The sequence below is a fragment of the Muntiacus reevesi genome, chromosome 4 (genome assembly GCF_963930625.1).
Source record: "Muntiacus reevesi chromosome 4, mMunRee1.1, whole genome shotgun sequence".
Classification (NCBI taxonomy): domain Eukaryota; kingdom Metazoa; phylum Chordata; class Mammalia; order Artiodactyla; family Cervidae; genus Muntiacus; species Muntiacus reevesi.
Genome location: NC_089252.1, coordinates 143,972,245 through 143,987,208, shown reverse-complemented (window position 1 = coordinate 143,987,208; position 14,964 = coordinate 143,972,245). Strand labels below are relative to the sequence as shown.

Genomic DNA, 14,964 nt, shown 5'->3' with positions numbered 1-14,964 from the left:
GGTGGGGAGGAGAGGGGCAAGAACTGGGGTCCTGCCCCACTTGGCCTAGTCTCTGTATAGAAATGAGGTGTGGGGGCCTGTGGCCAGGGAAACCAGCTCTGGCAGGCCCACCTTGGGGTTAGCTGACGCAAGAACTGAGCTGATTGATCTCTCAAGTTGGGGTGAACTCGGGTGGGAATGATTTTCTGGCTTTCAGTAGCCTGGGGAGGGGACCGGGGTCGGGGGGGGGGGTTGCTGATTCCTGCACTAGAACATTTTGTTCACCTCTTAGCTCAATCTTTTACTGCTTGATCTTTCTGCTGTCAGAAATCTGGATATTCTTCACCTCTTCCCCAAGCCTCCTCCAGGAAGCCTTCCCTGACTCGCAGATGGACTGGGCTCGCTGTCTTCCACTGATTTTTGCACTCGCCTGCATCAAGGGGTCTGGGTGTCTACAGCCCTCCTGCCCAGCCTGGACTGGCCCGGGCTGGGACCGAAAGCCTCGGCCAGGTGGACCGCGCGGAGGGCGGAAGCGCGGTCCCGGGAGGGGCCAGCGGGCAGAGAAAGGTGGCGCGCGGCCAGCCCCGCCCCGACCTGTGTAAGCCGATCCGCTCGCGCCTAGCGGATAAAAGCGGCCCTGTTGCCCGAGGTCGGCGAGTTCAGCCCCTTGTCTCCAGCCGCTCGTTCTGTCCCGACCCAGCCAGCATGTCGCTCCACTTCGGCTCCCAGGTCTTCAGCTCGCGCTCCGCCGCCTTCCCGGGCCGCGGCCCCCAGGTGCGCCTGAGCTCCGTGCGCCCCAGCGGCTTCGGCAGCAGCAGCAGCCTCTATGGCTTGGGCGCCTCTCGGCCTCGAGTGGCCGCGCGCTCGTCCTACGGGGCCCCGGTGGGCACCGGCATCCGCGCGGTCACCGTCAATCAGAGCCTGCTGACCCCGCTGCAGGTGGACATCGACCCCGCCATCCAGCAGGTGCGCCAGGAGGAGCGCGAGCAGATCAAGACCCTCAACAACAAGTTCGCCTCCTTCATCGACAAGGTGAGCTCCCCCACTGCCAGGAGCCGGCCTCCAGGCCCCGCAGCCGCCCCGCCGTGCCACACGTGAGCCGGGCGCTGGGAGGGCTGGTACCGGCTCTCTTTGCTCCGATATCCGGGACTGAACCCTCCCCATGAATCCTGTGGCTGTTTTGCCAACCTCAGCCTCTCTCTTCCGGCAAGCTACCCAAATCAACCTGCTTTTTCCTCCCGGAATGTGTGCCGGGGGCTGTCCTGTGAGCTGGAGTTCTTGGGCCGCTTTTAGCGCCCAGTTTTCAGCTCCAAACGCCAGGGCCAGGACTGCTTTCCCTGGGCCCCTTTCTCTGAGAGGGGGCTGTGTGGAGTCGGAGATGGGGTAGGTTGAGAACCTCACCCTCCCACCTGTCCTCTCCAGTTATTCTCTAGCCGTTGCTGGAAATAAAGGGCTGGAGAGAGGGAGGCTCCCAGCCCTGGCTGCCCCACCTACCTGGTCTTCCAATCCTGTTTGGTAGTGGGAAGTGAGGCTCTTCCTGCCCTTGGAGAGAGCCCACTGGGGGCACTGAGTGCCCCCCGGAAGGGCTATTTAGGAGGTGTTTTTCTTGGTTGTTCAGGTCCCCAAAGAGTGGGGGGTGAAGATGGGGCGCAGACTTGTGGGGATTGGACCCAGGAACTAAGGGCTAGTCCCCTGGAGCAGGGCCAGGGCCTCCTCCCTGGGCCTGCAGCAGGCTTTTCCTCTCCTGCCTTGTGTCCGCTCCGCTTCTCTGTTCCCCCATCTCCTCCTCTCCTTCACCCTTCAGACCATACACATCCTTCAGGTTCTGGGGCAGCCTCCACACGAAGCCCCAGGCTCAGGCTTCCTCCCCCTGCTACTTAGCTGCAGCCCCCGGGTCCTGCTGCCTGAGTGGCTGGTCTTGAGGAGGCTGGCTTCCCACCACCAGTCATACTGGTGCTTCTTAGGGCTCCTTTTACACTGGCTTGATTCTAGCATCCTGTCCTGAGGCCTTGTTGGACAAAGAGGGAAGAGGGGAAGGGAGGATATTGACAGAGGAAGAGATAGTGTCCCAGCCTGAAGGGAGGGGGCCCAAGTCAGGCTCAGGATGAAGATAGAAAGGAGGCAACCCTTCCGAGAGGGAGGTGGAGACCATGACCTGTGGTGTGATGGGGAGCAGAGGAAGGAGGAGACCCTAAAGCATAAGCACTGGGGCATGTCAGTGATCTGAGCCCTGGACACACTGGAGACAGAGAGTCCTGGAGGAGAGGCTTGTTCAGGGTGGGCTTCCTGGAGGAGAGGGCCAAGGGCTAGGGGCTCAGCTTGAGGGAAGAGCCAGTGGGAGTGCAGATTCTGCCAGGTGGCTGCAGACCCTCCCAAGTGCACTCTGAGTAGCACAGTCTGCCCTTTATGAGCTTCCTCCTCCTGCTCCTTCTAGGTGTGGTTTCTGGAGCAGCAGAACAAGCTGCTGGAGACCAAGTGGGCGCTGCTGCAGGAGCAGAAGTCTGCCAAGAGCAACCGCCTCCCGGGCATCTTTGAGGCTCACATTGCTGGCCTGCGGAAGCAGCTGGAGGTCCTGCAGCTGGATGGGGGTCGCCTGGAGGTGGAGCTTCGGAACATGCAGGATGTCGTGGAAGACTTCAAGAATAAGTATGATCCCCCAGTGCAAACTCTGGGGATTCGTGCCCTGGGCCAATGTGCTCCTCTCAACTCACCCTCTCATAATCCTTCTGGAGTCAGAGGTCAGGGGGTATTGCTGCTCAGTACAATAATTCCCTGAAGGGAAGGAAGGTCTTGATTCACAGGTTCCCTGCCTTTCCACCCCTTTCTTCTCTTTGTCTCTGGGGGCCATTTCCAAGTCATTCTGGTCCTTTCTCCCGACATTCCCAAAGAACTCTCTCAACCCTTTCCTGATCCATATTGTTCCCTTTGGGAGCCTGACCAGGGCCCAGGAGACAGCAGGGCAAGAAATGTCCTATGACAGATGTGCATCAGAACTTGTATGACCCTCAGATTATTCTAGAACAACTCCATTTTGTTCCTGTGAGGATTAGAGTCCAGCAAGTTTCAGAGACTTGATGGAGATTGCAGAGTAGATCATTTGGAGTGCTGGGTCTTGTTTTGGGGCCCCTGACTCCCAAGAGGAGACATACATGGAGACAACTTGGGAAGGAAAGAAGCAGAGAGGATGATCACCGTGAGCGATGGGAGAGGCTGCAGAGGCTGTGGTTGGGGTGGGGATGGGGCGTTCTGGCCAGAGCAGGAACCAGAAAGGAGGCTGTGAGGAGGGGCAGGGAGTGTGGAGGCTGGCTTTGAGGGCAGGTGTTTGAGGTGCCCGCTGTTCTCACTGAATAGAAACCAAGGCCAGAGGCTGAGTGGGCATCCCTGCCCTGTGGGCACAGGGGTAGGGGGCAGGTAATGAGTGAGTTCTGTGCTCTGCCCGGGGGTGTATGACTAAGCTGAGCAGGGCCACTTCCTCTGACTGGAGGTAGAACAAACAAAGGCCTCTGAAGGGAGTGTCCCTTCCCCCCTCCCCTAACTTCCCCAGGGCAACAGTCAACAGGATTAATCCCACACCAGGTGGAACCAGACAGGTGCAGGGCAGGGGAGGCCTGGGACAGCCTGTGAGCCCCTGCCGTCAGGGGTGCAGGTGTGCACACATGCTCCCCCCAGCCAAAGCTCCAGAGCACTTTCCTGGGGAGCCAGGCTGAGCTCCGGGCCAGGCTGAAGGAGGAGCTGGAAGGGGATGTGGGGAGGGGTCCTGATGCAGCTACCCAGGGAGCCCTCATTCGTGTGCACTCTGGGCCCAGCAGCACGGCAGGAATAGACAGACAGCCTTGTAGATATTTTTCTAACTATTCTAGAGGCTGGGGGAGGGGGAATGAACTTTGGGGGGCCTGGACTCCTGGAGGGCCTCTGCCTGCCCCAGCATCCTGCTCCCCACTGAAGCTGCCCCACATCGCCCCTGTTGTTCTCCAGAAGCTTGTGCACTGTTGAGTTTCAGTTTCTGAGACTTGTTTTGAATCCTCAAGTAAACACTGGGTCAGGCCCACCTGCCTTCTTGCTCTGTGCTTTGCTGTGTCCTCCTATGGGCAGGGGGCTGGCTCCTTGAGAGAAAGAAGGATGGGAAGGGCGCTGTGAGAGTAAGGATGGGGGCTCACCACCTACTTGGGACCTGGTTCTTCTTCCTGAGTCCACAGGTTTCCTCCTTTCCAGGCGCCTTCTTTACCCTCAGCCAATGAGATTAAGCAGGTTAAGCTCAAGGGTCAGATGACCAGGCTTTAAGTCTGGGCTTTGCACTTAGCAGCTTGATGACTAGATGGAGTACTTTGCCTCTCAGTGCCTCTGTTCCTTTTCCTGTGAGTCACAGCACCATTGTTACAGGATTGTTGTGGACATTAAATTAGTGAATGCATAGGAAGCAGATAACGGGGCAGGGCCATATGAAGCGGTCCATAAGCATGGCTGTTCTCTGCCTTCTCACTCCCAGGGTATGCAGCCTCTGTGCTTTAATTCACATATGTGCCCTGCTCCCCCACCCCCAACCCCTGCCAAGACTCAAAGTCCTAGGAATAGCCATATGGACGAGTCAGGGACATGTTTCATAAATGAAAGTGAAAGTCGCTCAGTCGTGTCTGACTCTTTGCCACCCTATGGACTATATAGTCCATGGAATTCTCTAGGCCAGAACACTGGGGTGGGTGGCTGTTCCCTTCTCCAGGGGATCTTCCCAACCCAGGGATTGAACCCAGGTCTCCCACATTGCAGGTGGATTCTTCACCAGCTGAGCCACCAGGGAAGCCCAAGAATATGGAAGTGGGTAGTCTGTCCCTTCTCCAGTGGTTCTTCCTGATCCAGGAATCGAACCAGGGTCTCCTGCATTGCTGAGATTCTTTACCAGCTGAGCTACCGTGTCATTAAGGAGGGAGTGAAGGTGATGCAGGGCAGACCTTCACACAGGATATGAGGGGATGGAGGCAGAGCTGCACCAACACCTTGCTCCCCTTCTTTGCTGCAGGTATGAAGATGAAATTAACCGTCGCACGGCTGCTGAGAATGAGTTCGTGGTGTTGAAGAAGGTGAGGGGGGCAGACACAGAGGGTAGGGGATGCTGTAGAAACAGAGGGGCGGGGGGATCCCATGCCTCTCACCAAAGCAACCAATAGGAACCTGTGGTCAGAGTCTGGCTGGGTGTATAAAAGGGAAATGATGGGCTTGGAGAAGGAGAGATCTGAAAATCAGACCCTTTATAAGGCTATAATATTGTGTGCATGTATGTGTGTGCGCGCGCGTGTGTGTGTATGGTTGGTGTGTTTGTGTGCGTGTGTCTGGCGAGTCAGTAGACTTGTTTCTGGGCTTGGAAAGATTAGAATTAAGACTACAAGTTGTAGGTTAGAGAGGGCAATTTCAACCCCACAATAAGTAAGTGTTCTATCAGTTAGAACATTCAGTTACAGATGAGGGTCGCACATGGCAGGCCTGAAATACTGAATGAATGGATGGGCTGCCTTGAGGCAGAGTGAGCCTTCCCATACCTGGAGGTGTGCAAGTTGAGTTTGGAAGGCCTTAGGAATAAGGGCTTGACTTAAGACTATGATTTAAAGTACACTTATTCAGTGTCCCAGGCCCATCCACAGAAATGTAACCTGCCCTGGAGTGCTGGGCCCTTGGAGATTCAGGGATGAGTGGAAGTGAGCACTCCCCACAGGAGCTAACCCACAGCAGAGGATGGGGCCCAGACATCATCTGGACTTGTGGGGTTATCTATGGCCTGCCTGCTTCAATATCACCCAAGTTTCCAGTTACACATTTGGGCTGGAGATTTCTCATCTCTGGGTGTGGTATCATGAAGTCTGCATGATTTCATGCTCTCCTATTTGACTAATGAAAAGTTGAGGCTCCTGGAGTTGTGGTGATTTGTTCAAGGTGACATAGCCACTAGGGGGCAGAGCCAGGGGTGCGTCTAAACCACTGAAGCCTTTAGGAACTGGTAAAGCGCTAGGTTTGGGGCTTCAGAATGCTCTGGGCTGTCAGTGCTGAGAAGGCACTCCAGTCCTGGGGATGAGTGGAGATAACGTCCATCTCAAAGCCTGGGCGGGTCCACTGGAGGGAACTTCCCACTGTGGATGTGTCAGGCAGCATGGAGCTGCTGTATGTTTCTTGGTAGGGCAGTGGGGTTTGGTCTTGGGGTTGGACAGTACTGGCTGCCAAATGTTTCACGTATGATAACATGCTATCATCCATCTACCCCTTCTTGCCACCACCCCTCCCAGGATGTGGATGTTGCCTACATGAACAAGGTGGAGTTGGAGGCCAAGGTGGATGCCCTGAATGACGAGATCAACTTCCTTAGGACCCTCTATGAGCAGGTGAAGACCTCAGGGGTGGGAAATATGCCACATCCTACATGTCCTACCCAGGGGGCCATCTGGTCCACCCTCTGCCTCTGGGTCAGTCTGGGTGTGTGTTGGGTGCATGTAAGGGAGATGACCCTGCTCTTTAGTTTTTCTAGATACAGGAATCTGTGGTGGGCGAGGAGCTCAGGAGGAGCTGAGGCAGTGTAGCAGGAGGGGGTGAGGGTGGGGGGTGGGGGTGTGTCAGTCAAAATTGGCCTTCTTAGAGACATGGGATGACTGTTTGTCAGAAAGGGGAATTGGGAGGGGCTGGAAGAAACCAGGAGGATGTTGAGGGATCTGGGCTGTGACAGGGTTCACGGGTGGGCTGGTGGGCTGGCAAGGGGAGCCAGGTCAAGAGAGACTGAGGGTTTACACCTACCACCCAGCCTCTCTCTCTGCCTGCCCCTCCCATCTCCTTTCCTGCTCTGCCTTGCCCTGCCCTGAGCTTCAAGAGCCTTTCCCTGAAGGATATTAAAAACCTCTTCATCCCATCAGTGTGAGGCTCTGGCCTTAGGCAGAAGATAGTATAGCTGATCATCTGGCTGGTCTGGGACATAGTTACACAAGAGGCAAATTACAGACTGGTTTTCACTTCTCTTCAGTCTCGTTTTTACCTGAACATTCAGCCTCCATTTGTATCTCTGAGAGAATTTCCACATGTGTTAATTTCAGGGGCTGGATCCTTGAAGCTTATTTTGGGCCCTCCTAGTCTCATTGTGGGCCTTTATATGTCTATCACATGTTATATATATGTGTGTGTGTATGTATATTTTCCTCTTGTTATGAAGTACATACTCATTGCAAAAAAATCTAGAAAATTAGGTAAAGCATAAAATTGAAAACAACCTTCCTATACCTGCTCTTATCATCTTGATAGCTACCCTTTCAGGCTCTTTCTGTATATATGTATACATAAAGATACAGAAATATACATATTTAATAAAATAGAATCATACCTTTTTTACATAACTGTATATCATGGATGTAGTTTCCTGTCCATAAATATGGCTGTATCATCAGTGTTAAAGGCTGCCGAGTGTTCCGTCCAAAATAGGGTGGACTATGACTTTTTTTTTACGCACCCCCTAGTGATCCTCTTCATAACAGAGGCCAACACGCACAGCAAATCATAGCCAGGAGCCACCGCCGTTCACCACACTCTGTCTCTGGTTTTTCCTCTGTGATCCCACCAGACTCTGATTTGACAAGCTGCTGATGGGCTCTTCCGGGAGCCGGGGCTGGCACAGCCCTTTAGTCGGTGCTGGGTCTGTTGTGCCCTCTGGCTGCCAGGTGACTCGCTCCCACTCTGGCCTCCTCCCTCTTTATCTTTCCCTAGTGCAGGGGATCCCAGGCTGGGCATGGGGACAGGAATGTGTCACCCAAGCCCTGATGCTCTGTCTGTCCCTACAGGAGCTGAAAGAGCTGCAGTCTGAGGTCTCAGACATGTCCGTGGTCCTGTCCATGGACAACAACCGCTCCCTGGACTTGGACAGCATCATTGCTGAAGTCAAGGCCCAGTACGAGGAGATCGCCAACCGCAGCCGGGCCGAGGCCGAGGCCTGGTACCAGACCAAGGTGTGTAGTCACTGGGGCCATATTTTCTCTTCCTGGCAGGGTCCTGGGTGGTGGCTTCCCTCACTCCTCATCCTGTCTCGAGCCTCTGGGGCCTGTGTCTCACTGTGCTGACAGGCACCAGGGATTAAGTCTGTGGGGGCCTCCAGTGTCCTGGGAAGAAGAGAAAGGGAAGGTCAGGCCCCTGCCCAGGGAGGGGTTCCAGCCTGATGTAGGGGGCAGGGCAGAGGAAATGGACTTGGAGTAATAATTATTATAGCTGAAATTTGGCGAGTAAGCACAGTGCTAGGCAACATTTCAAATATTTTACCTGTATTGACTCGTATAACCCACAGAACAGCCCGTTAGGTAGGCAATATTATCCCCTTTTCACAGGTGGGGAAACTGAGGCATGGAGAGGCTAAGTGATTTTTCTAGCTCCACACAGGTAGTGAGTGGAAGAGCAGAGACCAGATTCTGGATCCAAGGGCTCCAGATTAGGTTTAATCATTATATGCACAGGGTGAGGGCAGGTGCTGAGGGGATGGACAGGGCTGGTGGGGTGGGGGGTACTGGGGTAATTGAAGGAGGGGGCCTGAGGGTTTAAAAGGGGCACAGAGTGATGTCTCTGCAGAAATAGGGAGTCATCCGTGGTGCATGTGAGAACACAGGTATGTCAATAAGGACAACTCAGGCAGTCCCTTCCACTCTCTGGGACTCATTCTCTTCATCTGTGAGATGGGTGATGCTGATGAAGGGGTTAGCAGGTAAGGATCTCAGACTTCCTGTGGTTCTCCAGCATTAGGCCATGATAGAAACGGGAAGAGCACTGGGATCAGTGGGGACGGGTCCGGGGAGCCATCCTTGTCTTCCCTGTCCTGGCTAGGAGGAAGCTGAACCCCTGCCCCACCCCACTGTCCAGGAGTCTGGCCTCTGGTATCAGGCAAAGCTTGCTGGGAGTCAGACTGTCCCTCCCCGGCAAGATAAGCTGGGAGGGCTTGTCACTCAGAACCTGGGGCCTTCTTTGGGTGGGGAGCCCCCTGTAATCATAGCCCACCCCTGCCATACCCTTCTGTGTGGCCCCTCCAGTTTGAGACCCTCCAGGCCCAGGCTGGGAAGCATGGGGATGACCTCCGGAATACCCGGAATGAGATCACGGACATGAACCGGGCTGTCCAGAGGCTGCAGGCTGAGATCGACAGCATCAAGAACCAGGTGGGCACCAGTGCTTGTTCTTGGGGCAGGTGAAGGGTAGCCAGTTGGGACCATGCTCAGGATGAGAAGCAGGAGGCAGGGGCATCAACCCTGCCCCTGCTGTCCTGAGGATGAGGCTGGGGCAGCTCTAGTCTCTCAGACCCACCTGTGAGCTCTCCAGGATGAAATGCTCTTGGCCAGGTGCTGGTTTGGCTGAAGGGAGAACAGGAGTCCTAGCAGGGCATAGAGCTCGTGGAGGGAGCCTCAGGCTGCTGGCCAGATGAGAACGACCATTCATTACCGCATCGGTCCTGAGCCCTGTTCTTGCATCTAGCTCTGGGTGCAATGTAAACCTGGGGATGGGGGGCCATGGGGTCTGGGGCCAACTCACTGTAACTCCCAAGGCCCCGCCATATCCACTGACCTCACTCCCCACCGCTCCCTCTCTGGCCATGCCCTTGCCGCTTCCTGGAGATAATGTTTGCCAAGCATCTTCATGCTTCAGGGCCTTTGCACTCGGTGTTCCCTCCACCTGGAATGTGGTTCTCCCAGCTCTGCACATCGTGTCCCTTTCTCATCATCTTTTGTTGAGGATGAAAGACCTTTTCTCAGAGATGGCTTCCTCAGCCACCTAGCCACTCTCTCAGCAGTCTGTGGGAAGATCCCTGAAATACTTAACACTCTCTGAAATGTTCTGTCTTATACTGGAGTGGGTAGCCATTCTCTGCTTCAGCAGATCCTGACCCAGGAATCAAACCCGGGTCTCCCGCATTGCAGGCAGATTATTTTCTGTCTGAGCCACCAGGGAAGTCCAATGACTTACTAGGTAAGGCTTATTAATTAAGTGTAAGTAAATATTGTCCCCCACCTCCACTGGGATATTAAAAGTGCCATAAGAGCTGGGCCTCCCCTTCCATCTGGTTCACTGCTCCTCCCTTCCCAGCACTTGACACATAGTAGGGCACAGGTCTCAGATGATAGACTGATGGGAGGAGATCCTGTGAAGCTGGGGTGGGGGGCACTGATGAGAAAGGGTCCCCTAAGATCTGACAAAGGCATGGAAGTGGGGGAGGCAGCTAAGCTTCAGCAGGCATCTGCAGTGGGAAGGGAAAGAAGCTGATGGATGACAGCCGGGGGAAAGGATGTGAGGGCGATCTACCCAAAAATGTCCTCCCCTTAGAGCCCTGCAGGCCTGTTTACATGTGGGCTAGAATGGAGGCTTCCTCCTGGCACAGATATGGAGCCATGAGTCACTGGTGTAGTGAGCCAGCATCCAGGCCAGGAGGGGAGGCACAGAGCCATGAATGGCAGTTTCCCGAACCCCACAGCTTCTCCCACATCCAGTTCTCCTCTCACACAGCAGGGCAGGCTTAGGTCCTGAAGCTGTGGCTCAGAGGCACTGGCATGACCCTGCCAAGGGGGCACCAATGTGACAGGGGAGGATGCTGACCGGTGGATGGGGGCAAGGGGATCCACCAGCCTCCAGGGCAGGAATGGGAGGATCGGGCAGAGAGGAAGAGTGCATGCGCTGAGGGGAGAGGATCTGAGGGCAGAAGGTGGTTGTGAGAAGGAATGAGGAGGAGCTCTGAGAGGGGCTGGGATGGTGGCCCTTGGAACTGAATAAGGGGCGGCTCAGGCTTCTCAGGTGGTGCAACAGTAAGGAATCCACCTGTCAATGTGGGAGACGAAGGTTCCACTCCTGGGTTGGGAAGATCCCCTGAAGGAAATGGCAACTCACTTCAGTAGTCTTGCCTGGAGAATCCCATGGACAGAGGAGCCTGGCAGGCTACAGTCCATGGGGTTGCGAAGAGTCAGACATAGCTGAGTACACACACACACACACACACACACACACACAACGCTATATAGTCTCCTCTAGTGGGGGATGGGCCACAAGAGAGGGAACACGAAGGCCAGGCAGGAAGTGACAGCTGTTGCTCAGGTCCCTCTGAATCACACTACCCCTACCCGCACCTGGGGGGCTGTTGGCTTGGAATCTAGGGGTTCCAAGAAGCATTTCTGTGCTCCAAGTCTCCCTGTTCTGGGCCTGTTGCAAAATGGCTCCTGTTTTCAAGGAACCTGAAAGGTGCCTGGTCAGCTTCCTGAAATTTGAGTACTACACTAGCATCCCATGGCCTTGGAGCTCCTCCAGCTAGGGGTTGGGTATGTGAGCATTTATAAATCATAATCACATTTACTCATAATAGCATTTATTAAATGCTTGCTGAATACCAGACACTGTGCCAAGGACTTGTGTATTATTTCATTACTTGAGCTATTCCCATCTATATTTATATGCCATGATTACTGTTATTTTAGAAAAGAGGAGACTTTTGGCTCAGAAGGGTTGATTCATGCAAGATCACATGACTTGTAAGTGGCAGAGCCAGAACTGAAAGCTAGGCATTGGGTATCAAAGCCCATGTTTTTAAAATTAATTAATTACTGGCTGCGCTGGGTCTTAGCTGCTGCACGCAAGCTTTCTCTAGTTGCGACAAGCATGGGCTACTCTAGTGGTGATGTGCAGGCTTCTCATTGCTGTGGCTTCTCTTGTGGCAGAGCACAGGCTCTAGGGTGCACGGGTTCAGCAGACGTGGCACACTGGCTTAGTTGCCCCTTGGTGTGTGGGATCTTCCCAGACCAGGGAGGGAGCCTGTGTCCTCTGCACTGGTAGGTGGATTCTTAACCACTGGACCACCAGGGAAGTCCCTCAAAGCCCATGTTTTAAACCCTTGGGAGTCCCTGGTGCTTGGGGGAGGAGGCTGGTACCAGTGAAGTCACAGTAAGCAAGTTGCCAGGTGCTCACTGCAGGATGGGGAGGCAGGAAGGCAGTGAGTGACTAATGAGGCCTGCGACCCCGGTTCAGAGCTCCGCTCCTCCCCACAGCGCGCCAAGTTGGAAGCTGCCATTGCCGATGCTGAACAGCGTGGGGAACTGGCTGTCAAGGATGCCCGCGCCAAGCAGGAGGATCTGGAGGCTGCCCTGCAGAAGGCCAAGCAGGACATGACCCGGCAGCTCCGGGAGTACCAGGAGCTCATGAATATCAAGCTGGCCCTGGACATCGAGATTGCCACCTACCGCAAGCTGCTGGAGGGCGAGGAGAGCCGGTGAGGACACACAGGCTGGCTCAGTGGGGCTTGCAGCTTGACACCCATCCACCTGCAAGCATTTCCCGTATCCCTCCTTCTGCAGGGCACTGAGGATGGGAAGTGCAGGGAGGGTACAGATAATGCTTGCTTCTTTGCCCTTGATGAGATGGCTTTCTGGAGGGAAAGACCTTTGGTATAAGCTCAGTAGGAAAGTTGAAGTAATAACAGCATTTTTGTGAGTTGACAAGGTCATCTTATCTGATTCTCAGAGCACATCAGGTAAGCAAGACAGGTATTATTGACTTCTGAGTGTACAGAGGGGAAACTGGTTAGTTTTATTAACTGAGGGGACAGAACCAGTATGCAACTGAGCTCTGCTGATTCCTGGTCCAACCATCTTCCTTGGCAATGGTCTGCTTCTCACTACATAACTGAGGGCTAAGTCATGTGGTGTTGACTGAGCATGGTGAGGAGGTAAATTTCCCCTGTCCCCAGAGAGATTTGCATGCTTACCTGAAGCCTGCGATGAAGCTGGGCTGGGTTAGTCTTACAGGAAATTCTTCACAAAAGACTCAAAACCTATGTCCGTAAAGTTGGGTCTTGATTCATACCTTGATGGCTTGATTGACTCATTTTGTCAACAGATAAGGGGCCTGGAAGCTTCCTAGTGTCTGCCTCTCTTGCCCTTGTCCTTTGCTCTATCCCCTTCCAGGACTTGGGGCTGCTGAGGTCAGCTGGGCTTCCTTCACTTGCTCCACTAAATTGAGGCCTTCCCTCCTCCCTGCAGTGTAAATGCATCCTCACGGCTAAGGGCTTGGTGACAATGGAGCTATGAGTCACAGAACAAACATACCTATCTCTCTCAGATAGATTTTTAATTTCCAGTACAAGACCAGTTTCAGCTCCCCAGGCTGCTTAAAGCCACTGCTGCCTCCTCCTTTCCCTCGCAGTTCCCACTGTAGCTGAATTCACTCAGTCAGCACTTACACTTCATTAACCACTTCAACCCATACAAAGTAATTAGCATGTGCCAGACCTCATGCTGGTGACTGGAGATGCAGGAATCAATAAGCCACAGCCTTCTTTGAGGATTTTATGATCTGGTTAAGGGAGGCAGCCATCTACGTAAACAATAAGAGCAGCTACCATTTACAGAATCCTGTGTGCCCAGGGCTTTAGGTTAAGTTATATGAGTTTAACCCTCACAAACAACCCTGTGAGGTTGGGACAGGCTAAGACCACATTTACAAGTGAGGAAATGGAGGCTCTGAGACATTCCCAAGATTGTGTAGCCAGAAGTGAAAAGGCTGCAGGAAGGCTGGATGTGTGGGGACACAGGAATGAACATGAGTCCTGCTTGCGGCCTGGATGGAGGGGTGCAGGAGTGCCTCCTCCAGTGCTGAGGAGAGAGCCGCCCTCACAGGTCTCTGCTCTGCCCCCAGGTTGACCGGAGATGGAGTGGGAGCCGTGAACATCTGTAAGTCCTTGGCTGCGGCCCATCACCTATGCTGTCCAGATTAGGCTGGGTCTATTAGATGGCACATTGGCCTGAAGACCTGGCCTCATGGAGGCCCGGAGCCTCCTTCCCTTAAACAGCTTTCAGCAGGTGCCTGGAGATTCCATCCAGACAGGCTCAACACCCCAGCAAAGCCATGCATGAGGGCAGGGTGGGGCAGGGACAATGTGGAGCAGCCCTCACCTCTGTCTGAGGCTACTTCTGGGTTGGCCCCTGGCTGTTGGTGGGGGAAGGGTGGTGGGTGGAGGGAGGGAAACAGGCAGCTATGGCAGGAGGCTGGGGGCTCAGGTAAGTGGGCCTCACACTGATGGAGACCTCTTCTCTTCTCTCTCAGCTGTGGTCAGTTCCACGGGTGGTTCTGGTAGCCGGCTGACCTTTGGGGGAACCATGGGCAACAACGCCCTGAGATTCTCCAGCGGTGGAGGGCCTGGGACCCTCAAGGCCCACTCCATGAGGACCACATCCGCCACCAGCAGGAGCACCCGCAATTGAGCCCTGGGTGTGGGGAGATACATACCCCCTCCTCCCATAGTCACAAGGGGACCCCCAACCCTGGTCCCACCCCTCATCCCAAGAACTGCAAGACAGTTTGAAAAAAAAGAATAGCTTCCAATAAAGCAGCTGCTTTCTGAGGCCTGGATGAACCCCTGCCTGGCACCTGGTATCCTGGCTTCATTAGGCCCCAAGGAGAAGGTGTGGCGAGGGAGGGGCTCTAGAGAGCACTGGGAGAACACGCTGGTGACATATGGGGGCGCTGCTCAAAGCAAACTGGCTCTTACCCAGAGTGAGGCCGTGGCCCCTCTCAAGGCTGGGGCTGATTCCAGCTCCTCTCCTGAACAAGCCAGAAAGCCCTGGAAGTTCTGGTTCTGCCAGGAAGTGGGTACTGGACTCCTCTCCTGCTGAGGGGGTGGGAGGGCTGTTTGCACACCCCCTCCCCCTGCCAATGCCCTGTGCTGTCAGAGAACATTCCTCAGTGGTGAGAAGACCACAAACATTTAGCTGCCCCGGGCCTGGGTTTCGGGTGGACCAGCCAACTGGCAATTCAGCCCTTCCTGGTGCTAAGCCGGCCAGGCTCTGGGCCCTGGATGGTGTGTGTCTGAGGTCCTGGAGGGGTTCTGGGATTCTGTGGAAGTGACGGCAGTGGGAGAAGGTCTGTGTGCATTTGGGAGGACTTTAGGGTGAGGGGGTCCCAGGGTCTGGATTCCTGGTAGGGGGCTGTCTCATCCCCCTCACCCAGAGACGG

The 14,964-nt window shown here is 54.7% G+C and overlaps 1 protein-coding gene across 1 annotated transcript; it reads left to right on the top strand.

Moving 5' to 3' along the window:
- Positions 1 to 633: 633 nt before the first annotated feature.
- KRT7 (keratin 7) lies at positions 634 to 14,350 on the top strand. The gene is made up of 9 exons (XM_065932093.1): positions 634 to 1,011; positions 2,414 to 2,625; positions 4,994 to 5,054; positions 6,249 to 6,344; positions 7,782 to 7,946; positions 9,012 to 9,137; positions 12,003 to 12,223; positions 13,648 to 13,682; positions 14,056 to 14,350. Exons 1-9 carry the CDS (start codon positions 685 to 687, stop codon positions 14,211 to 14,213), a joined length of 1,401 nt encoding a protein of 466 aa, XP_065788165.1. The 5' UTR covers positions 634 to 684; the 3' UTR covers positions 14,214 to 14,350.
- Positions 14,351 to 14,964: the final 614 nt, after the last annotated feature.